At 41.8% G+C, this 25,892-nt stretch overlaps 1 protein-coding gene across 1 annotated transcript in view; it reads right to left on the bottom strand.

Annotated features, from left to right (window-relative positions):
* The window catches only part of LOC107396072 (plasma membrane calcium-transporting ATPase 1), a 76,951-nt gene that overhangs the window by 49,695 nt on the left and 1,364 nt on the right, over nucleotides 1-25,892 (bottom strand). The window contains exons 2-3 of the mRNA XM_015975601.3: nucleotides 19,659-19,949; nucleotides 487-681 (exon numbers count right to left, since the gene is read on the bottom strand). Of these exons, the coding sequence (XP_015831087.1) occupies nucleotides 487-681; nucleotides 19,659-19,854 (391 nt within the window). The 5' untranslated portion in view covers nucleotides 19,855-19,949. The remainder of the gene's footprint in view (nucleotides 1-486; nucleotides 682-19,658; nucleotides 19,950-25,892) is intronic.

Below are 25,892 nucleotides of genomic sequence, written 5' to 3'. Positions count from 1 at the left end.
GTCTAAGTTTAGTTAAAGGTTTTCTGTGGCACCATTTCTTATCTGATGATAAGGTTTACACACAAAGTTAAATGGATGATAACAAACAGAAAACTTTGAGAAGAGATGCACAGTGTTGTTGAAATAAAATTCATGTCCTATGAGTATTACATCATAGTACCTCGTACTTTTGTGTTTCATCATCTCAAAAATGGCGGTATGTGAAAAATATCCTCACAACCAAACTACCATAAAAGGAAATAAAAACATTTTGGGAGGATGACCAAGGATTAAACTCTAGAAATGAACAAATATCACAATTTTTAGTGACTCCAACAAATCTGTGAATTCCCTTATCTAACTTTGGGAATGCATGAGGTATTACTGCATCTCTGAATTTTGGACTTCAGTTACAGGATGTTGTCATGTCAGGTCTTTAGCCGGCTGTCCATATAAGTAGAGCACCTATGGTGAGGGCAGCACATGCACCCTAGAAGAGATACTCACTCTGCTTTTCGACCGGCGGACTGTAGAAAGAAAGGCCAAGAGAAATAATGGCTGCCACCTCAAGGATGATGAGTGTGGCATCCTGCAAGGCCTCCCAAACTAACTGCAAAAAGGTTTTTGGCTTTTTAGGAGGGATGACATTCTGTCCGAACTCTTCTTTTCTTTTGGCGATGTCTTCTGGGTTTCCATCCAGACCTGCAGCAATACACACAGACACAATCGGAGTCACACCAAAGCCTGACAAAATAAGGTCAAAAAGGAGCTAGCCTAATGCGCATTTTGCTGATGGCTAACGTGTTCAGTTTTACACTCCTCATAAAACTCACCTTAAACATCCCATTTGTCCATCAGACAGTCCTCTGAGATGTGTCTACCCGTTTAAAGCCCTTGAGACCTAGCTGATGAGTTAAGGACCATATTCACTCTTGGGTTCACCTGAACCTCAGTGTTGAACAACTGTGTCATAATTCTGCCAGGTCCTGATCTTCATGCTACCACTTCATCAGCCTTCCTGCATCCCACCTGGTCCCCTCATCAAGCTCATGCCACACCTGCCTCACCAGCTATATATTCCTCAGTTCACCACCAGCACCCTGCCAGATTATTGAACGCTCCTGCTAGTAAATCGTCCAGCCTTTTTCATCCTGCCTGATCATAGCCTCCTGACCTCATTTTCACGCCTGACCCTCACCAAGAACTCTGCCTGCCTCCTGGCAGACCAGGGTGGTGGTCCCCCTATTTAAACAAGGGTACCACAGGATGTGTTCCAACTACAGGGGCATCACACTCCTGAGCCTCCCTGGTAAGGTCTGTTCAGGGATTCTGGAGAGGAGGGTCAGTCAGATGGTCAAACCTCAGATTCAGAAGGAACAGTGTTCGTCCTGGCCTTGGAACACTCAGACCTGCCAACCTGTACGCATTTTGCGTAGCCAGTACGCAATTTGGCATCTACTTACGCTGGTACGACTCACCCCTCTAAACTACGCAAAAAGCTGCGGATACATGGGTTGAGTTCTGCGGCAAATATGCACATGTGGTACTCATAACTGACAACATGACTCAGCAGCGCGATGAAGAAGCCAGTCATCGTAGAAAGGCAGAGAAAAACTATCCTGCCTAACCTATAGTGTAACACCCCCGCCCCCCTCCTCCCTGCTTCATCCTGCCCACTGCTCCCTCCGGTTCGCCACTCGCTGCTCTTCTGGTAAGGTAAACTATGTGTGTGTGTGTGTGTGTGTGTGTGTGTGTGTGTGTGTGTGTGTGTGTGTGTGTGTGTGTGTGTGTGTGTGTGTGTGTGTGTGTGTGTGTGTGTGTGTGTGTGTGTGTAAAATTTTCCATTCTGTGAATGAGGAGATTACAGCGTGAAAAGCAATGGAGTTGCAAAAGTGTGGGAAAAAATGCAGACAAGTGGTACTCAAAACATTTTGACAAGGTTGGCAGGTCTGAACACTGGACCAGCTCTATACCCTTAGGTGGTCCTGTAGAGCGCGTGCGACTTCGCACAACCAATCTACATTTGTTTAGTGAATTTGGAGAAGGTGTTCAGCCACGTCCTTCAGGGTGCCCCGTGGGGGGAACTGATGATTTTAGCAGTTGAGGCCCATGTATTTGGTAACTGGGCCTTCAGTCCTGGTTAACTGACCTAATATAATGTTGCAACAGTGGCGGATTGCCCAGCTGTGAATTTTGGAGAATCCCAGAACAGCCGGTGTTGGCCTTCCTCCACCCTACCTATTGGAGATCCGCCAGGCTGCTGAAACGTCCATCCTCCCACACAGTGCTTTAGGGGCATAGGCTGAAGTTTAACTTTAGCCTACCCAATGCAGACCCAGTTTGATTAAGAAATACTGCAACTACTGACAAAAAGAGCAATGAAGTGCAAACATCTCCAATAGAAATGAATATTTTAACCTCCACAACCTGCTGCATAATGAAGACAGTCAAATGTGTGTCTTACACTCCTGTGTGAGAATTTGATCAAATGTAAATCCACTTCAGATTTGATTCGCTTGTAAAACAAGTTTTTTGGCGAATGAGTTCCACCGAGAAAGGTTTATTACTGGTCGGCATGAACTGCAAGTTTGTTTATTAATAGACGATAATAGTAAACAAACTCTGGATATTTCTTGTGCACTGTGAAACCTGTAGCGTGGTTAAACTACATACTAGAATTAACGCTGTTTGCTATCAGCTTTGTTAGATTCTGAAGAGATCAAACGAGTTAGCAAATGAAGCTTCTATCATATATAAATATCTAGGATATTGATATATTCGATAGAAGTTCATACACCAACGAGCTTGGTCTATATTTAATCCAAAGATTAATGTTTGATTTAAGATAATTAAATTTAATAGCAAAAGTTTATTTATTGAATCAGAAAGTAGGAATCTTTGCTTATTCAATAACCAAATATATACACCATTCTGTTTTTCATTTCAAAGAAGTCAAGTTTTTAAAGTTAAGAATTTATTACTAACACTTTTAAAAATGACAATTTAGAAATGACAATTTTTAACAGACATTTTGAAACAGCTTGATATTAAAACTTGTAATTGAAAGCTTTACCTGTGTCTGAATGAAAAGCTAAAATGAAATGCGAGGTTTTGGATGCGTGAATGAATCTCAGAAGGTTTCTTTCAGAGAGAGAAGCGCGTTCTGGATGGAAAACGTTTTGCAGCTAACTCAGTTGTTTAAGAGCCTCGTGATCTTTATCTTGAGAGGCGCTATAGAAATGATATTTTCTTTCTTCTTTATTAGAGAAAACAGCATCGGACACCATCTGTGTGCTACCTCACCCAGCAAGACGACCCTCTGTGTGGATCCGAAGGTCAAAGGAGGGTGTTGTCAGCCTCAGGGTACTCGGTTCGGTAGAGAAGACTCGAGTGGAACCGACTCTCTGGTCCAGAGATGTCGCAGGGTACACGGTGTCGAGTTTGCGTCTGGCTTAACTCTGAAGGAGTTTTGCGTCAGCTGGTTACAGGTGTGTTTATTTGAAGCAGGGACGAAATTTTGATTTCAGAAGTGGGGGGGACACAGCAGGCTTGTGCGGATTTGGGGTGGGGGGTGTTATGTAAAGACCCCTTGACACGTCACGTGCCCATCTCAATAATTTTCCATCCTCTCTCTCTCTCTCTCTCTCTCTCTCTCTCTCTCTCTCTCTCTATATATATATATATATATATATATATATATCAAAGTTAAAAAATGTACAACTCTATTATTATTTTTATTTATTATCATTATTGAAGTGCAGTTTTGGCTGTTGACAATGGATAGGCCATTGTATTTATTGTTTTGGGTCTTTTTTTATTGTTTTTGGTGCAACATTTTCTAACAGGGAGTGAGATTCCTTTTTTATTTAATTTTTGTTTGTTATTTTTATTCATTTAGAAGTTCTGGTTCTGGACATTTCAATGTTAAATGAAGGTTTATTTGTTGCATTTTAAAGGGTGTACTTGCATTATTATGATATATTAACATTATATTAGTGGTTATTTTGGTCTAGATAATGTTGACAATGATATCGTTTATCATCAACAATTTGTTGGACAAAATATCGTCCAGCAAAATTTGTTACTTTCCCAGGCCTAGTCAAAAGTATAAAAATTATTTATACATAAACGGTCCCTCCTGAGATCTGGCCGTTTGTTCTTTTGCTGTGTTAGAGGACATACTGAACTAATGTTTTACACATGATCATCACCCTAACATTTGAGTGTATAAAAACATATTAAATATGTTTTTCCCTTAAAAGTGTTTAAACAGTTGTTGCATTTCAACACACAAAAAATAAATGGAAAAAATAAGATAAATCTAATGAAAAGTGTACATCTTTGACATTAAGCTTAAAAAAATCTGTTGACGATGATACTGTTCATTTTTCAGAGCTTTTTAATGTGAACATATACATTGCAATAGATAAGTTTACAATAAAGTTAAATGATAAAAGTTTTGAAGTTACACTTCTACCACTACTACTAGTAATAATAATTATGATGATAATAGTAATAATAATAAAACAATAATTATAATAATACGAATAAATTGTGTCTGAGGAGTCAGTTATGTGGAGGAGATGAGTTTGTAAAAGTTAGTTTTGAGTATGTGTGTGAAGGAGGAGGTGAGTCTGAGCTTAATGCAGGGGTGTCACATGTTCCAACTTACGTTTTGACTTTGAAAGAAGTCTCTTATATCCACTTTTCGTTTTCTTGACATGCTGCCTCCTGGCTGTGCCTAACTACCAAAGACTCACAAATGAACACTTATTCACATGTTATGTAATGGAAGCTGAGCTGAGCTCTGATATTACACAGCGTCTAGTTGACGATGTGACTCAGTACCGGTGTTCCCTAGCGGCTCCAAACTAGCAAAACAACGTGAGCACGTTCTGACTGTTTACAACTTGAGTGACAGCAGCAACAGCCAATAATACGTTAGCAAGTATCAGCAGAGCCAATAGATTAGCTTTTGGGCGGGTCTAATAGGAAACCGGTTTCCGTTTCGGTCCTAGTGCTCAACCAAATCCATTTAATGGAGCGTAATATTGTTTTAGGACGGAAAAAAGTGCAGGGGACCAAAACTGCCTTTAGAAAAAGTGGGGGGGACATGTCCCACCCGTCCCCCCCCAAAATTACGTCCCAGATTTGAAGCAAGACTATCGGCGTGACAGAATGCTTAGTAGAGACTTGGGCGGCTGTCCCTCGTCTCCTGGTATGGTTCAAGAACTGGCTTTCAACTGCGGGAGATTTGGTTTTAACAAAACCTCAGAACACGCCCTCTCAGCATTGGAAAGCTTGTTGTCATGAAGTAAAGAACATGCGTGGTGGTTAAACTTTACCCTGGATTCACCCTCTGCGTGAGGTGGTTAAAGTGCAAGATGACCTTCTGGTTTACTGAACACACATTACTTGATTATTATTATTACCCAAAGCATAATAAGTCATTTCAGTAATTAAAATACATTTATACTGAACCAAGAGATTATTTATGATGGTTGTAATAAACAGTAATAAAGTCAAATAGTTTATTAAAATTATTATTTAAAATTATTATTGTAAAATCTTGAAGTGACCTTCATCTTTGGACGGAACAGCAGCAGATAAAGATGTTGTTTCAGCGGACATCACGGCTCCTGAGGGGTTAATCTGTGGGGCAAAGTTACAGTTCGACTCAGCTTGACCCAGCTGGGAAAATGTGACCTTTGTCACAAATTAGAGGCCATTCATGACGCTACAAGCCTAACAGCATATCTTCATAAACAAAGTGAGTTCAAATAACTAATTTCCCTGAAAAAGTTGTAGTAACTGACTTCTATGACGTTCATGTTACTCAAAAGTGACATACTAAATTACTAACTCTGCAGATTTGAGTTTGTGACCTTTATTTCAGTGTTCCAATTGTTACTTAAACACAAGCACCCGTAATTCGGGTCTGGAAATGAAGCCAAACAGGAAGTAACAAAAATTGCAGTTACACCCTCATCCTCTAGGGGATGGTGTCAGAAGCAAGCAAATCTTCAGTGACTCCCATGTTAAAAATACTAATTTCACAGCAGAAATGAACATGTTTACAGCCTGGTACTAAAACATGTTTTAGGTTTAAAAGATCTAGTTTACACTCATGACAACTCTGAGGGGGGTGAATTTTTTTTGTCACTCTTCTGTTTAAGTGTATTAAATGCTTAAAATTCTGAATAATTAATGAGCATCAGACCCACGTGACAGCAGAGCTAGCTCCGGGGATAGGCCTCAGCCTGAGCCTCGGCCTCGCCTGAAAACTGTTCCGCCATTTTCAGTCTCTCAACTTAGACCATTAGTTGTAGCATTTGTGCGTTCTTTTTGGATATTATTTGTGCAATTGTTGGACAAAATGACTTGCTGGGTATTAATTGCACTAATAGAGTGTCCAAGGAGTCTCCGCTGAGCGCAACAATGAAATTTAAATGTAATAGGGTAAAACCCAGTGCAATTAACATAACGCTGCATTTTTGAAAATGGGTTGAAATATAACATGTTGGTGAAGCTGGGTTCCGACTATCGGTATGGTCCCCTCCCCTCAGCGGCAGCTCGTCTCATCTCTGACTGCAGCGGTGCCTGTCTGCTGCGCGGGCTGTCGGCTTGTGGAGCTCTCGGATGGAAACCTACCTGTCTGATAGATTTCTTTTTGTAAATGTACAGGACAAATCTTCTTCATACTCCAGGGTTACTTGTGGAGTACCACAGGGTTCAGTGCTTGGACCAATTCTTTTTCCTATATATATGGTCCCAATTGGTAAAATCATTAGACAGCATGGGATAAACTTCCACTGTTATGCTGACGATACTCAGTTATATTTATCCATTGACCCTGATGAACCTAATCGGTTAGGTAGATTACAGGCTTGTCTTGAGGACATATAAAATTGGATGACTCTAAACTTTTTGCTTTTAAATCAAGACAAGACAGAAGTTCTCGTCTTTGGACCAGAAATCCAGAAAAGGAAATTGCTTAGTCAATCACCTGACCTGAATGGCATTACATTAATCTCCGAGAACTAAGTAAGGAACCTTGGTATTATCTTCGACCAGGACATGTCATTCAAATCCCACGTTAAACAGGTTTGTAGGATTTCCTTTTTCCACCTTCGGAATATTGCTAAGATATTAGTAGCATCGTTTCCAGGAGTGATGCTGAAAAACTAGTTCATGCATTTATTACATCAAGACTGGATTACTGTAATTCATTACTGCCAGGAAGTCCACAGAATGTAGTTAAAAGTCTTCAGCTTGTCCAAAATGCTGCAGCTAGAGTTCTGATGAGAATTAAAAAGAGAGATCATATCTCTCCTGTCTTAGCTTCCCTACATTGGCTACCTGTTTAATTCAGAATAGATTTTAAGATCCTCCTTCTCACATATAAAGCTCTTAATAATCAAGCTCCATCATACATCAGTGATCTGATTGTTCCATATGTTCCTAACCTAGCAATTCGCTCTCAGACTGCAGGTTTACTGGTGGTTCCCAGAATATCTAAAATTAGGATGGAAGGCAGATCTTTTAGTTATCAGGCTCCTCTCCTGTGGAACCAGCTCCCAGCCTTAGTCCGTGAGGCAGACAGCTTGTCTACTTTTAAGACTAGGCTTAAAACATTTTTATTTGATAGGGCCTATGGTTAAAATCTGATGTTAGCCTAGATCTGGACAAGTGGGGGAGTAGAGGGAGGTGGCATGTACAGTCGGTAAAGACAGCTCTCCCTTGCCCTGCCTCCAACATGCCTCCATCTAAAAAGGCTAGGTTATCCAGAGTTATCTCTATAGTTATGCTGCTATAGGCTTAGACTGCTGGAGGACACACTGACCACTTTTCACACTCTACTACTTTCTTCTACAATCTGCTCTTTAACTGTATTATTTTCTGCAAATTCAGCTGTTAACTTTATTTTTTCTCTAAGTGTTTTCTCCGCAGAAGAAGCTACAATGATGTTCTGCTGAGCTGAGGTGGCCTCATGGAGGGGGCCATCGTCTAGCACACTGCTGCTAACCACTGAAACATCCTCCCTCTCCTGATAATAACTTTTTGCTTTCCTTGACATTGGATGTGCTACTACTAGTTTACTCGTTTAATTATAGATTCACTAGGATAAATACAATAAAGTCTATCTCTCACCAAATAGAATATTTACTAAGAAATCACAATGTAACCAAGGGGTGAGGTGATGCTATCTCCTCACCCCTGCCACATGGACCCAAGGGATAAACCATCAATCCTGCTCAATGGTCAACTTTCCTCGCGAGGTCACACCTATTAGGACAGTGGGAGGGTTAAGAAGACATTCATGAAATGATCATCAGGGCTGTATAATTTAATCTCCAGTCCACATCTAGACATAATTATCTCTTCTCATCAGCAGCAGCAGCTGGGATGTTTATGCCCAAGGGAGCTGACAGTGCTCATCCAATCTGTGGTCTCAAAACAACTCTGCAGGGCTTCTTCAGCTCCCTGTGACCATTTTCTCACAGTTCTTCTTGTCACAGGTTGCCTCTGAACAAGTGGTTTGTATTCTGAGCAGAGAAAAGCAAGATTGTAATCTGATTGTCCCAGAGGAGGTCTTGTTTTGGACATGTATGCATTCTTTACATTTGCATAACACAAATCCAATGTCTTGTTTTCTCTGGTGGAGCAGCTAACAAACTGTTGAAATGTTGGAAGTGTAGCAGAGAGCGAGGCATGATTAAAATCACCAGATGTAGCCACAAATGCATTGGGGTGCTGGGTTTGTAGCTTAGCGACAACGGAAATGATGGCATCGCATGCATTTTCAGCAATGGCTGAAGGTGGAATATAAACGGTTGCCAAGACAACACTGGTGAACTCTCTTGGCAAATAATATGGGTGACAACTTACTGCCAAGAGTTCAATATCTGGGCTGCAGAGACAACATTTCACTGAGACATGACCTGGATGGCTCCATTGTTGTTAACAAGCACTGCCACTCCACCTCCTTTTCTTTTCCCGCTCCTCTTCAGATCTCTGTCTGCTCGTACAGTCAGGAATCCTGGCAGAGAGACGCTGGAATCAGGGATATGGTCCTGCAGCCACGTCTCAGTGAAACACATAACACTACACTGCCGATACTCTGGCTGAGTCCTTGAAAGGGCTTGGAGTTCATCCATCTTGTTGGCCAGTGATCTCACATTGCTCATTATGATCGATGGAAGAGATGGTTTGAATTTCCTCTTTCTCTGTCTCCGTTTTGCTCCCGCTCTGCACCCACGCTTCTTGCGTTTTAGCTCATTTGGGATTTGTGGCTTCATTTGAGGTATTATTTCAGCCTTCCCAATGTTAATCAGCTGCTCCCAATTGTAAACCAGCTTGTTGCCATGATTACACATCATAAAAAATGCTCAAAACGTGAAAAAATAGCAGTAAAAATCCTCCAAGCTTCACAACACCAGAAACAGAAAAGTCAAATGTCCAAAAAAAAAACAGTTTTTCTTGAGAAACTAGAAGAAAAATTGTCCAAGAAAAGGAAAAACTTACATATAGTCAACAGAGCTACTCCAACATGCAGCCACCCAGAGCAGTGCAGTTCCAGAAAGGAATGGAAATGGAAATGGAATTAACGAATAAAATATCAACAGCAATTGACAATACAAATGACTTTGTTAGTGTTTTCATTGATTTGAAAAAAGCATTTGACGACATTGATAGCTCAAGGTTACTTTGAAAATTAAGTCAGTATGGAATAAGAGGTGTGGGTCATCAATGGGTTAAAACTTATTTAGAAAATTGAAACAGTTTGTTCAGATAAATGACCATAAATCAAAACTATGTGAAATTAATTGTGGAGTGCAACAAGGGTCTGTCCTCAGACAAAAACTGTTAATTTTGTTTATTAACGACTTGGTAAATGTATCTACGACACTCGGTACCATTCTATTTGCAGATGATACAACACTGATTTACTCGGGATCAGATATTGAGGAGGTGGCTAAAGTGATAAATGATGAACTGATTAAAAATAAAAACTGGTTTGATATAAATAGATTGACACTGAATCTTAATAAAGCAAATTTTATACTGTTTAATGATAAAAAGAACAGTGATGTGTCATTGGAAATGGATGGGATTGCAATTCAAAGAGTAAAAGAAACTAAATTTTTTGGAGTTCTTATTGATGAAGACTTGTCATGGAAATCCCATATTAGTTACATAAAAGGTAAAATTGCCAAATCCTTAGAAGTATTACATAGAGTCAAGTTTTTACTGACTAATTCTGGTTTGTTGGCATTGTACAACTCACTGATTGTTCCATACTTGACTTGTTGTGTAGAAATCTGGGGAGCAACATACAAAAACTATACACAACCCTTATTTATTTTACAGAAAAGAGCTCTGAGAATCATCGATTATAGTGGCTGTAGAGATCCATCGAACCCATTGTTTATTAAATATAAATTACTGAAATTTCATGATTTAAAAGACTGGAAAATCTTACAAATCATGTATAAAGCCAATTTAGGTATTCTGCCAACAGACATTCAGGGGATATTTGAAAAGAGAACTAGTAATTACATGCTGAAAGAAACTGATGTGTTTACAAAACCCAGATTTAGAACTAAAATTAAGGAGTGGAATATATATGTAAATAGTGTTAAATTATGGAATAACCTTAAAAGGGAAATGAAAAAAACTCTGTCATTTGACATCTTCAAAAAATGTACCAAACTGAGTGTACTAAATAATTATGAAAATGTAAATTCAATCAATGATCATGATCACACTGGAATTTAGAACAGGAAAAAGTTTAAAATGAATCTGTATGTGTGTCTGACAAATGGTAATTATATATAAATTGATTATTTCTTCTGGAAAAGGGGGCAGAAATTATAAGATGTTTTCCTTCATTCTGCTCCTTTTCATTCAAGTTTGATTTTTTGTTGTGTATTTGTTATTGTTTATATGTTTTATTTGTTTTTATTTGAATGAAATAAAAGAGAGAGAGAAAGAGAGTAGCTGAGTCCACCTCATGGAGTTTTGTTATTATGAAGAACTGCAAAATGACCGAATATGGCATCACAGACGTTTGAACACTCTCCTGCATGTAAAAAAGTGGATGTCTTCAATATAACATGGATCATTAAAACCTTAAAGTGTCAAAGGTAAGACTGAGTTAATGCTTTCAACTCCATGAAATGAGCTTTGTTTGTTTTTATGCTGAACTTTTTATATATTTGTGAATATTAAGCACCTTTTGGACTGTTACTGGTCTGTCAGTGTGACTCATAAGAATGGTGATTTAGTGTTCCCTGGTGGTAATGTGCGGATAGTGCATCTTAATTCAGCTCAGTCATCCCAACCGAAAATTTCAGACTTAATTATTAGAATTATGAGCGATGAGGCTATTTTAATACATCCATAATGTGAACACTTTTCTGATCCGTGTTTCTCCTGAAAACCTTTTGTTTTTGACTAGAAATATGATGAAATAACAATGAAATATTTGTGCTTTGACACGTTTTATTTAAACACGTTAGAGACTAATGTCAAGTGAGTATTTTTATATATATTTTTTCTGTCTGCTCAAATTTTTCTGTTGGTTTATAAAACAAGGAATGTGACTCGAAATGATAAACATTTTTAAAATCTATTATTATATTTTTCAAATAAACTGTAATTTTTTTTTATTTATCTGCCCACAAACCATTTTTTGTATAGGAAATAAGAAACATGCTAATAGTACAAACTTATTTAAAAACCTTGTTATTCATATGCACCATCCTATAACAGGACATGCAAATCTCGGCTGGCATGTTCTTTTCGGCCCACCTGTTAAATTGCACCCCACCAAAAAGGAAATTCGCCAGCTGCCACTGCCAACCAGTGACCGCCCCTGCTCTATCTGTTTATGTCTCAAAGACAAGACCATGTATAAATAGTTCAACGTTGATGCCTTTTTAAACAATCCGTCACTATCTTAGTTTTGCTCAGTCACAGTAACATTCTGCCCACCAAACTGATAGAGCGCTCTGATGGGAAAGACACAAACTTGTTTGGGTCTTCTGAGACTCCTATGGAGCACGGCTAGAACGACATGCTGGAAAAAATCTTTTTGCTTCTGCTACGATCCATCAAGATTTCTGGGCTAGTGTTCACATGCAAAGCTCAACTCTGTTTAGAAAAACTTGGCTCATGTCAAACGTGTATTTGAGTTAATAAAAATCATGTAGGTTTGGATCCATCCATCCATACTTCCAAAGCTGGTTTGTGATGATGTATTAGGCCTGATAGTTGTCTCTGCCCAGGAGTAGCAAGTGAGTTACACCAGTGACATGAAAAACATGTCGGGACAAACACGGATCCCTGATGAGATGCTCCAGCTGTTGCTTGGCTGCAGTCTGAGCAGAAATGCATCCCAGGGTTTCTCTCCTCTTAATGTTTAAAATGAGGCTCAGCAACTAAAGTGTTGCTTTCAGGTGAATGGGATTATGTTGAAAGTTATGAGTCTGTACCCAGCTGTCGTCACAGAGACATGCAGAGAAGTAAGTGAGCGTAATGAATTTTCCGGTGGTTTCAAGCTGTTGCTGACATTTTACTTCTCTCTGTCAGCAGGAGTCAAAATACTGAAGATGGGCAGACTTAGTGAATTAATGATGAGTGGAAAATGTCAATGGTCAGAAAAATGAGAGGCAGTTCAGGGAGATATGAGGAAAAGGTTTCCTGTGGGTCGATATCAGACACAACCTAGTCTCATAACAGTAGAATTGTGTTGGTCAGGTAGGTCTGATGAAACTAAGTCCAAACTGATCTGAGCTGGTGCTGTGGTCACTTTCCACATCATTCATGCAGAGGACCACTACTTTTCTGTGTAAAACCTGAGTCACAAAGTCTATGTTTTATGCCATTTTCATTGTTCTTCCTTTTCATACAAACTAATTATTTTCTCCTCCTTGAACTGACATCTTGGAGGAACTTTAGTACCAAAACATGATCCAAGGAGCCATGTTGTCCATGGTGTGTTGCCTCTAGTGGGACCACCAATTTCAAATTGGTATTTGGTGAAGAGACATATAGAGGTATGACAGACTATTCATGAGTATGAAAAGAGAGCAACAGAGGACCCCACCCTGGAGCCAGGTCTGAGGTCGGGCCCGTGTGTGAGCACCTGGTGGGTAGGCTTTTGTACATGGGACTAGGCTGGACCCAGCTTGAAACAGTTATGTGGGCTGGTCCAATCCCCTGAATTAAAAACTTGTTGTGGGGACACTGAATGTCACGTCTCTGGAGGGGAAGGAGCCAGAGCTAGTGAAGGACAATATGATTACTGGTTAAACATAGGAAACCTCAACAGATATATGGGTTCCAGAGCCTATGCTCTGTCATTGAGATGGGTTGGACTCTGCTTCGCTGGAGTTGCTCCAGGTTAAAACCAAAAGAATGGGGATGAGAATCTTGTTAACTCCACCTGTAGAAATTTACCCTGAACCGGTAGCTTCCCTGTACCTTCGGGTCGAAGAATAGGCCCTGACTGTCAAAGCAGTTTTCAACTCCTGCCTCTTTGACCATGCCCAAAGTGCAGTGGGGGGCCATTTAATCTGACCGGGCCCTGTTCTGGTCTGCAGTTCTTCAGCCAGCTAGTTGTGACTGTAAGGTTGCTGGTGCCATCTTGCTGGTGACCCCATACTCACTGGTGAACACCAAATCTGAAGTGTTAAATAAGCAGTGTACTGTCCTTGCTGAGACGTAGTAGTAGTTTCAACTAGACAGTGAGCTAAACTCCGACTCAATGACGAAAGATGTTTCCTTGTAGTTTCCAAATTTATTACACATACTTGGCATCGCTTAGAATACAGAGTAAAATTGAAAACGAAAAGGAAAACAATGGAGTGATTTCTCTCTCTTCGTCAATATCTAATTCACAGTAAAAATAAAATTGAATTCAAAAGCTTATAACTGTTAACTAAAATCACCTGTGAATGAAACAAATAGCCCACAAAAGGGGTGGCATGTAGGTAACAACAAATACATGAATTATTATTAGTTTAACACGCAATGCAACAGCGCCGACTGCTGGTAGAAAGAAGTAGCTAGAAAATGTCCACTTGTTTAGCTAGCTCTACAAACTTGCGTTTAGCACAAATGTATCAATGAAAACCGTGGAAAAACAAATAAGAATACATACAGGCGTTGCTTCTTCAAGAGTTAAGCAAAGGTTTGCCGGTTTTCTGATCTTTTAGAGTGTCTTTCTCTCTTTTAAAAGATCTCTCTGCATCAGCGTGTGTCGCTAGTGTCACAGTCACACACGTACACAGCACTTCTTGTTCTACTGGTGTTTTCCATGTCAAAATTAAAGCGTACACAGCACTTCCTGTTCTACGGGAATTTTCAATGTCAAAATAAAAGCGTACACAGCACTTCCTGTTCTACAGGTGTTTTCCATGACAAAATAAAAGCGTACACAGCACTTCCTGTTTTACAGGTGTTTTCCATGTCAAAATAAAAGCTCACACAGCACTTCCGGTTCTACGGGAGTTTTCAATGTCAAAATAAAAGCACGTAAATAAAACTTTTACACAATGAACTACAATGCCTGGAAGGCAGAACAAGCTGTGTCAGACTATGGGAACTCTGTCAGAGTCAGTTAAATGAAATTTAGTGTAAAATACCTCCCTTTGTCCTGCAGTGTTGGAGTTAATTTTCAGAGTTAAAACAGAATTTTTTTAATGACACTTTGTAGTGTGACCTGTCAGGTGTTAAAGAAAATGTACTCTTTTGGAGTTACTATTACTCTATACTCCGGTGTTGATGAAAATTACTCCGAAGCAGTGTAAAAAGTACATTAGTAAGCTCCGCCTTCTTCTTCCTCTCCTTCTTCAGTTGCAGAGGGCAAGGTGCATTGTGGGTAGTCATGTTTTTAGTTAGTTTGCCCTATTTTGGGGATGTTTATGCATGTTTATTTTGGGGGTTGTGTTGAAATCGACTCTTTAAATGTTGGATTCACACAGCTCATTTTACTGTGCAGAGGTTAGGGGAGGCAGAAGGAGTACTACAGGGCCCGGTTGGTATGTGGGTTTGCAGAAGCAGCTGAAAACGACTGGAGGGCCAAGCGGTGAGCAGCAGTGGCAGCTGTTGAGGGTAAAGGTTGGGCATTTGAGAAGTTTGGCAAGGCCTTGGAAGAATATCGATCAGCAAGATGTTCTGACAAGCTGTATGGTGTATAGCAAAGGAATGTGGCAACTCACTCTGACTGTTTATAGTTAGGAGGGGGAGATGTTTTGGCTGTTGGGGGGTGGAAGCCATCATTTGAGGAGCTCCTCATTCAACCTACACTTACTCCAGTATTGAACGTGAGCTGGGGGACTTATGTATGGATCAGTCTCTGGAGTAGCTGTTGTTGTGGTACCCAGACCGCTTCACAGTGGCAAAGCTCCAAGGACTGACCATGTCCATCCTGGGTATCACAAGGCTATGAATGCTATTGTACTGTTTTGGTTTAAATGACTTTGTGAAACTCCACTGCAATCCCACGGTCATGAGGCTGCTTTCTAGCACAGAATAGCTCTTTGTGTTTGTGTTAAAAAACAAAATTCCCATCTCACCCTCCGGGAGTGAACTCATCCTACTAAGTTCGGGTCCTTTATCAGAGATCTGGGAGCTTGAGGGCTCTGCACAGTATAACCCTTTTCAGATTGACATTCTGGAATATGTGTGGACAATTCAGTCCGGTTTTTAACCAGAATTGTGTTTTCAGACACACCACTTTTGTACCTGAACTTGTCCTTTCGGCTGCCTTCACACAGCAGGGAAAAGTTCCAGATGTCGGGGGGGGGGGGGGGGGGGGGGGGGGGGGGGGAGGCTGTACCCGGATATTGGTAAACATCAACCAACATTTCCGTTTTTCATGGCCTGTCTGAAGGGGGCTTATCTTAGGTGTTCCCAGAACTGCACCTTTCTGGACTGTGGTCATGATTGCAGATACAAGCAGCTGAAATGACTTTCCCAGGGCTCTCCTTTAGAGATCCGGGGGGGGGGTGGGGGGTGGGGGGGGTGGGGGGGGTTATATATGTATACCTCACGTCAAACACCAGCCCTGGTCTCAGAGGAAAAATGAATACCGTAAATCCTCTAATACAGGCCTGGGCCTGTATTTGACTCAAGCTCATCAAGCTCCAGGCCTTTATTGGAAGGAGGACCAGAATTAGAGGCAGGCCTCAATTTCTATTTGAGCAAAATGAACTAATGGTTCGCTGGAGTTTTTGATAATTAAATTTGCGCCCACATTTTCAAAGTTAAACACATTTCTTTTAACAACGGTAGTTTCTGCTTCACCCCTCTCCCCCCTCCCCCTGTGCAGCGGCCGCAAACTCACTGATGCGCCTGCAGCCTCTCGGAGTTCCTGCTGCTCTAAACATTAAAATAATTATTTCATTTTCTGTTCCTCACTTCTGATTACCTTCAGTGGTGTCTGTTGGTTGCAACCACCAGGTACAAAAACTAACTTGTTTTTATTTGACAATTTTTCTGTCCTGCCTGTTTATTATCTTCCTGCATCTCCTCTCAATCCTAAAGAAAAACTGCTACCTGGGTGCATATATATTCACCTTATGAGTTACCTTTGAACTGCAGTTCTAAAAGATCTACCGACCGCAAAAACAGCGGTGTGCTCGCCGGCCACATCAGTTAGGTGAGTCACCGAGGACAAAACAGGTGACGCGCCCCGATCCACAGCAGCAAAATGCATCAGGCACAAATAAAAGAATAAAAGACAGAAAATATAAAAGGAAATGAGCCGACATGAACGATCGCGTGTTAAATTAGTTTTTGAGGTGGCGACACCTGAATTGATAATGTTACTGTGGCCGTGCTCAGGACACAGAAGTCTGGAGCTCGTCAACAATCAGAGCTTTGCATGTGCAAGCTGGTTAAGGTTAGGATGGGGTGAGGGAAAGGTTAAATTGCAAGAGGGTAAACGTCACAATTTGGTTAAATGTCCGTTTTACGGCGGGTGTCAGTACCGACGCTCTGGCACAGCGCGTTGCCCCCGACGCGCAGGAGCTTGTCACCTGCTGACAGCAGGCTGCTGTCTTTTGCGTGGACTGCATCTTGCCAGTCATTATCACGTGACAGCGACTAGTCGATGACAGGCATAACAAGTCACTATAGAGCAGTGAAGTCGACTAGTGACTAGTTCATACAACCTCTGCTACTGCTCCCCAGAGTGTTCTGCAGCATAATCAGCACGTTCTCTTTGAACTTGATATCAAATTTTCGCCTCCTTTTTGTCTCCGCACGGTTAAAGTTACCCTCGCGGTCTATCACTGGCAAATCAAAAGTGAGATGGATGACACAACCGCGCCCCGTACTTGCTCGTTACCACATTCCACCCGGCCACAATAAAAAAAACGGCCATTATTCACCTCCGCCGAGTCCGACACCGGCCAAAATATGATACCCAGCAGTTAATTAAATACCGGCTAACATTAGAGGATTTACGATAAACTACTTTCTTATCTAGAATTATTTCACCTGCCGAAGTTCTGACTTTCCTTGCCAGGACAGGACACTTTTGATTTTTTTGTAAGTGTTAGATGTTCCCTATTGTTGTTTTTATTCTACTGAAGTACAGCTCAGTTGTTGATGTTTAGAGTTAATAACTTAACCCTCTAAGCCTTAAAATACGTTTTGATAAAAAGATGAACAACTAAGTCCTTCAGGGGTGCTCCTGAGTAAAAAAAAAAATGCTCATGAAATACATATGTGGAGTAACCAGGTAGGTAGGTTTTAACGTTGCTAATCTGCAACGCCTGCCTCCAGAGGGTTAACACAACAGATTAGGAATCTCACCTATGGTGTGACTCAGTGGCAGGGTTTGCTACCTGGGCCCTCAGTATTAGCTTACAAATAAATTCACCACCACGATGTTACAATTACAAGCCAACAATGTTGCAAAGCTTATCTTAAAACCACCTTGAAAAAGGAATTTTAACATTTTCTTAGACCAACTTTATTTGGGGCAATGGTGGTACAGGAGTTAAGTGCTCGCCCCGTAATCAGAAGGTTGCCGGTTCAGGCCCCACTCAGTCTGTCACTGTCGTTGTGTCCTTGGGCAAGACACTTAATCAACCTCGCCTGCTGGTGGTGGTTGTAGAAACCAGTGGCGCCTGTGTACATCAGACCCGCCTCTGTCAGTGCACCATAGGGCAGCTGTGGCTACAATTGTTGCTCATCACCACCAGGGTGTGAATGGGTGATTGACTGTGTTGTAAAGCACCTTGGGGGGTTCCAAGACTCTAGAAGGTGCTATATAAAATACAGGCCATTTTATTTCTCTTTAGATTGCTGAGGACGTACATTGCTAGCACAACTAGATCAAATCAGCGAACAAAAAACCCTGACGTCACTGTGAGCCAGCTAGCTGGCCCAGTGAGGCAAATCTGAAAGCTGATTGGATAAAAACACTAACTAACAAGAGCCTGCCCTACTGATTCTGAAGGCATTAGGCAGATTAGGGTCGTCCCCCCAGCAACAACACAAGCTGACATCTGATTGTAAAAAACAATGAAATCCACAGACATGTGGTTCCCATCCTTTTTTCCACAAGGTTCCCTTTCCTGCATCAAAGACAATCCAGGAACCCCCAACCCCAACTCCTACCCACAGAAACACGTGATCAATTACAATGTTTATACAGACATACAGTTGTAACTCTTACACAGACATTGGATTATACTAATTGATGTGCTACTGATATTTTATAAATGTCATTTTTACAAATATAATTTTAGTACGTCACAATCTCAGCACTGACTAAATTGTGAGGACCCCCTTGGGGGTCACAGACCCCAGGTTGAAGTTGCGCCATAGCCAAGAGAAATGTTTCCAAAAAGAGAAAATAAAAAATATTCAAAATAAACAAATACTATTTAATTGAACACACACAGTTTAAGCTGTAGTAATTCTGCGGGCCTTGCTGGCTGCAGCCCACTACCACATTCCTAAAGGAAGGGAGCTGTGCATAAATAACTATTGTCTTAACTCTGGACCCTTCATCATGTCGTCATAAAAAAACTAAACACTGTTTACCAACGATAAAGGATCTAGAGCAGGATCAACGGAGGTTTCAGATCACAGTTGACTTTGACCTTCACACGTTCAACAGTCCCTTAAGCCAAACTAGAGAACACAATCAGCCTTAACATGTCCTCTGTTGGTCTAATAATGCCCACACCTGGGGGTGGGGGGCTGTGAGTCACCTCATTGTATGCAGCTGTTTGGGCAAGACAAAGAATACGCCCATGGATACATTTTCAACGCTACATCATTGCAACTAACAGTTATTACAGGCCATGTGACTTCATACAAGCTTCCATCCAAAGGAGGGATTGTGGTTGGGTTGGATCAGGTCATGTGGCATAAAGGCTGACCTGTTTGTTCAGAACAAGCCAGTCATCCATTTGTTAGACACGTATAGAGTCTTTGAGTGAGAGAATTAATTTTGTCTCAATGCCAACGGTGGAACAAATGGAGATTGTTTACTAATGGTTAATAAAACTCAAGCATGGTTTCTGTTTCCTCACAATTTAACCAACTGCTTTGCAATCATCAGCTAAAGAAAAGTTACTGAGCTCAAGGTTTCATGCTCAGTGTCACTGAAACCAAATGGTTGCAAAAGGGAATCTTTCAGATAGCTTTACCGTCTACAGGTGATGTCCTCAGCCTCACACACAGTCCACTGACATCTCCAAAGCTTTCGTGAATCCTGGTTATTGCCTCCTCTCCTCGTAGCGCCATGAGGGAGCCCAGCTCCTGCAGAGAGCAGCTGAACTCCGGTTCATGGTTAGCCTCGGTGTTTCGTCTAAACTTGGAGCCACGAAACGAGTTTTTGGCCATGTCTTCTTCGTCAGGAGCTCGACGGACCCGTTTCAATAAATGCAGCCTCAGTGGCAGGCCTGAGTGGCAGATCGTGCCTGACAGGGACTCTGTGACTGTTGAGAGAGTAATAAAGCAGATTTGTTTTGTGAAAATAAAGCAGAACCTAGAAGGGAAGCTGTAAAAATGTGTTAACAGATCAACAAATAACATTTGTACAAACAAGCCTAAAAATATTTTTTACTAGAATTGTTTTGAATCTATTGATGAACTTTCTTATGAAAGTCATGCTTTGCTCCCTTTTAGCTGCTAATAGTAATAACAGTGATCTGTTGCGTTACCAGAGTCCTTTATTTAAATAAAGGACGACTGAACACAGTCAAAAATACGGGTATGGAAAGGGTATTGCTGTGCCCCAAGGGACAAAAATGACATTACCTCAGCCTAAGGAATATCATTGGACCTCAGGTATCTATCTACCATTTTTTGTTGTCTGAAAGGTACATATACGTACCTTAGTAGTAAAAGGTACACATAAGTACCTTAGTAGTAAAAGGTACACATTTGTAGCAGTTCTTTTAAAAGGTTATGGTCTGGTTATAATCTCTTTCACTAAACCCACCCATTAGCAAAGCAACTTCTGCATCTAGATTTTGTAGTTTCACTGTTCACCGTTTTGTAAGCACTGAAAGATCGTTTTAAAGTTATTTGTTGGATTCAAAAAATGAACAATAAAAATAAAAATGTCTTAACTAATGCTTTTTTTATGAAAAGAGACTGTGTGGCTCATTTTGAAAGCACAAATATTGGGATAACAAACGTCATTCTAATAGCAAAGAAAAACACTAATGATCTGAGGCAGGGTTGGATTGTCATTGCAGGGACCCCTGGGCACAATGTGCTTAGATTTGCATTGTCAAGCACCTTTGGGGGTTGAAGAACCCTAAAGGCGCTACATGAAAACAGGCCATTTACCATTTTACCACATTTAGAACAACACAGAGACATCAGATTAAATACATGGCCCAGTTAGATAATAAAGCATTGATTAACCAACTTCTTACTCAATATTTTCACAAAGGCTAATATTTTACACTTTACCAGGTGTTTTTGTCAATATCACTAACATCTGCTCAAAGTCCACAGTGCCTTTGAGCAGTGGTTTTAAATATCTCCTAACTGGCTGTGACTCAGATGGCATTGTTCAGTGATGTTTTAACCTATGGTTAGTTTGGATATGACTTTGCTAGTTAACATATATATAATACTTTATAGATCACTTTTCAGGGAAATGGTTTCAAAAGGAGCGTGTGACTTGCAAAGACCACACAGGTTTAATCATAGTACAAGTAAGACATTTTCTGCATTTCCTGAAGTTTTTGAGGTTCAAACAAGGTTTTTGCCCAACAGTTTTATCGCAGAATAAAACTGGGGGAGGGGGTCTGTGAGGACCATTTTTTTCTTTTGGTCTTTTTGCCATAGGGTGGGGGGGGGGGCAGGGGGTTATTCTTCAGCCTGTGATATTGAAGGTGTGGCGTGATAGTGTGTAAAGAGGGTCATATGCATTCAGGTAGGAATGCTATGGGCCATTCCCATCTGTACCGGGTCGGCCCGAGCCGGGTAGCCCCAGTCGGCCTCAGCCTGGCCCGGTTGATTCCACACATCCTTGCCTTAAGCCCATGTGGGCTGATTCTACCCACCAATCAGAGGCTTGCTCTAATGGAAGGTGTGAATTTGCTGTCAGCATTGGGTGTGTTGACCCTGGTCGGCCTGAAGCAGACCCCCTCGAGAAGAGGGCTGAGAATGAGCCTTGGTTGGCCCGGAAAAATACCAGGCCACCCAGATATGTAAACAACCTACGCTACCCGGCCCGGGCCGACCCGGTACAGATGGGAATGGCCCACTAGTGGGAGGTCTGTACCAGGTTTACAGCTGTTTACTGTGCCGATAGCTCATATAAAGGCTAGCAGTTAGCTTTATCAGTTTGCTGATTGCACAAGAAGAAGAAGAGTTGCTTATTTTGTCTGCATCACAATGGCGCCTGGAAGAGTAAGATGTTTTGGAGGCGAAGCAAACAGCTAAAATCAGAGTGAACATCCGTGGGACATACACAAGTTTAAGGGAGCTGAAGAAGGCTACGAAATCACAGACTGATGGTGACCTGGCTTTGTTGCTACTGGACTTGTATGTTATAAAACAGGCATGGGGAACCCTGGTCCTCGATTGCTGGTATCCTGCAGGTCTTTGCTCCAACACGTCTAATTCACTGGTTGACTCACCTGTTCAGCAACTCATCAGGCTCTGCAGAAGCCTGTTACTCACCTGCCGATTGAAATCAGGTGTGTTGAAGCGGAGTTAAAACTAAAATGTGCTGGATAGTGGCCCTCAATGGACCAGGGTTCCCCACCCCTGTTATAAAATGTGTTAGTCCAACAGTTAGGATCTTACTACTTCATGGCTTATTTAGTGTCAGTTGGCCATTTTTAGCATTAGCTCCTGGTGGGGCTGGGCGATATATCGATATTTTTTAAATATCGGTATAGTTTTTAAACAAGATATAAGATGACTTTGCATCTTTATATCGATATAACGAGTCAAACTGCTATGCTAGCAATTAGCTGCTCTGCTAGCAACATGTTGCTCCATCTCTAAGCAGCTATTACGTGTATTCTTACAAGTTTGCTCAATCTGAGAGCGTCTGGATAAATGTGCTGCTCTAAACTTTGCATTTGGCATCCTGGTTTATAATTAATTGGGGACTTTCAACACCAACAGAGTTCTGTTTTTCCATCCTGCTTGTGCGGAGACGAGCCAAACCCCTCCCTCCCATGGGAAACATCTACGGATAGCATGAGTGGCCAAATTATCTCAAACATATTGTAAGGGTTTGAATAGTAAACTATAGGGTTAACATTTTATTTTGAAGGCGAGTGAGAAATGTTGCTTCGGTTCTGTTTTTTTCCGCTGTAGTTTGCTGTGCTAGTAAATACTCCATTACGAACGATTCTGTTGAACAAGTTAAGAGTTTGTAAGGCGTGGGTTACGGCGACAGTAGCCTGGAAATAATACTCATAAAAGAGCAACCAGAGACTCTGAGTCATTATAGTTTAATCGCTGATATGAGTCAATACTGTTAGACTCCAGCCATGTTTGCCTTAATAACTAATAACTCCACGGTGCATGACCCATGTGATCTTCAGTAGATGCAATTACATCATCATACATTTAGCTTAACATGATAGCTTTTTTTCTCTGGCCAAGAAATATGAAATATACGATATGGCCACCGCTAGATGAAATTTAAATAATTTTACATTTATTATGAATATATAATTAAAAAGTGCCTGTGGGACATTTGATACACCTCTAGCTCTCAACTGTGTGTGTGTGTGTGTGTGTGTGTGTGTGTGTGTGTGTGTGTGTGTGTGTGTGTGTGTGTGTGTGTGTGTGTGTGTGTGTGTGTGTGTGTGTGTGTGTGTGTAACACCGCCCCCCCACCTCTTTGTGCGATCGGCACCTCTGAACCCACGTTTTTTGTCTTTTCCATCCACGAATAAAACGCTTGCTCCATTTCTTTGTACTGCTTCAGTCACAGGTGAATAAACGTTCAGATTTACATACTTTTTCTACGGTGCATTCTTTAATCTGTTTTGTGTCTGCCGCTAAGAATCTCTATACTTTTTGAAGCAGCAAAGATGGTGCTGTTTACTAACTTACAGGAAGCAGCGTTCTCCCTGGTGAGGTTCTCTGGGCATGTCAAACCAGGAGGAGACCTAAATGAAGACCCAGGACAGAAGGAATGTCTCTCGGCCGGCCAGGGAATCCCTTGGAGTTCCCTGCAGCTGATCAAAGTCGGTCGTAAGGACCCGTTCTACTGTTCTGTGGTCTCTCGTCCACCTGGTCCAAACAGTTCTTTCCTCCAGGAGTTTAGTGACTTTCTATCCTCCACTGTGAAGCTGTCCAGACTGGTGATTGTGGGTGATTTTAACATCCACGTTGATGATCACTTGGACCACTTTTCCATGAATTTCTCCAGTCTCGTGAACTCAGAATTGGCTGAATAGCGCTTGTTCCTGTCTCCAATGTGGCAACACATCCAGGAGCCGTCTGAGGAGAAGCCCAGAATCTCACATCCTCTTCAGCTCATAAAACGCCTATGATTACGCACAAGCGTGACCCGTCAACCCGGTCTCACAGTAAGACCGGGTTGGACCTGTTCAGGTTTACGCAGACAATCTTTACATAGAATTGACTTACAGATGTAAAATTAATTCAGTAAAATATAAAGCATTTTACTTAAATATCCATTCATTATTTTGCAAGCACAGAGAGCCGCCTCAGATGGATGGAAGAGCCGCGGGTTGTGACATGTTTTCTCCAGGACCAGAGAGGACGCAAACTCAATACATCTCTTTTATTGTGAGGTAATAATTTCTCCGAGTTTTGCGGTTGTGGGCGGGAGTAGACATGCACGCTGCAGGTGCGGGCGGGAGTGTAATACGCACATTGCGGTTGCGGGCGGTAATTGTCAGAAATTCAGCGGGAGCGGGCAGGAGCGGGAAAACAGTCCTGCGCAGGGCTCTACTGCTGCGTTTCCGTCAGGGGTCGGCAATCCGCGGCTCTGGAGCCGCATGCGGCTCTTCCATCCATCTGATGCGGCTCTCTGTGCTTACAAAATAATGAATGGATATTTAAATAAAATGCTTTATATTTTACTGCATTAATTTTACATCTGTATTCCAATTCTAAATGTAAAGATTGTCTGTGTAAACTTGAACAGTTCCAACCCGGTCTTACTGTGAGATCGGGTTGATGCATCATGCTTCTGCATAATCATATAGGTGCTTCCTGAGCTGAAGAGGATGTGAGATTCTGGGATTCTCCTCAGACAGGCTCCTGGATGTGTCGCCACATTGGAGACAGGAACAAGCGCTATTCAGCCAAAGTTTCATAATCAGGGAACATTTTCTAAGTGACAAGTCTCTGAGAGACAGGGATTGGAAAACGCTAGCTTCAGTCGGAGGAATCTTCCCGCATGCGCTCTGGTTCTGCGACGCGCTCCAAGCCCCTCTCCACATCTTCAGCTCGCTGTGTACCTTATGTAGTACATGCTGACAGTGAGCTGCGCCGAGCAGTGTCCAGCTCAGATGTTCAGATGGGAATCTTTTCTTGAGCGATTTAGTGTTTCAAATTTTTTTATGAATTCAATTAAAAATAAAAGCGCCCGGCCCGGCTCGTGTCCGAGGTAATTACACAGTCATTGGCCCAAAGCCCGGCCCGAGGGCCGTCGGGCCGGGCCAACCCGAGGGCTTAGGGCTTCAGTGCAGGGCTCTAGCCACGAGTCTTCTTGGTAAAGATGTAACAATTTTCTTGCACCTGGATGTGGGGATCTTCTGCTATTCCTCCTTGCAGTTCCTCTCCAGTTCTGCCAGGCTGGATGGTGAACGTTGGTGGACAGCCTTTTTTAGGTCTCTCCAGAGATGCTCAATTGGGTTTAAGTGGCTGGGCCACTCCTTTGTTATTTTAGCTGTGTGCTTAGGGTCATTCTCATGTTGGAAGGTAAACTTTCGGCCCAGTCTGAGGTCTTGAGCACTCTAGAGAAGGTTCTAGTCCAGGATATCTACGTACTTGGCTGCATTCATCTTTCCCTCGATTGCAACCAGTCATCCTGTCCCTGCAGCTGAAAACATGATGCTGCCACCGCCATGCTTCACTGTGTGGAATGTATTGGACAAGTAATGACTCTGCTATAAAGTCCTGACTGGGGGAGCTGCAGTGATGGTTGACTTTCTACAACTTTCTCCTGACTGCATCTCTGGAGCTCAGCCACAGTGATGTTTGGGTTCTTCGTTACCGCGCTCACCAGGGCTCTCCTCCCCCGGTAGCTCAGTTTGGCTGGACGTCCTGCTCTAGGAAGGGTTTCTGCTCTGCTCTTAGGAACCTCAAGTGCAGCAGAGATGTTTTTGTAACCTTGTCCAGGTCGGTGCCTTGCTTGTTCCTTTGACCTCATGATTCTCATTTGCTCTGACATGCACTGTGAGCTGTGAGGTCTTATACAGA

This window comes from Nothobranchius furzeri, chromosome 14 (assembly GCF_043380555.1).
Source record: "Nothobranchius furzeri strain GRZ-AD chromosome 14, NfurGRZ-RIMD1, whole genome shotgun sequence".
Taxonomy (NCBI): domain Eukaryota; kingdom Metazoa; phylum Chordata; class Actinopteri; order Cyprinodontiformes; family Nothobranchiidae; genus Nothobranchius; species Nothobranchius furzeri.
Note: the sequence above shows the minus strand (reverse complement) of the source record. Positions and strands in the feature narration are given on the sequence as shown.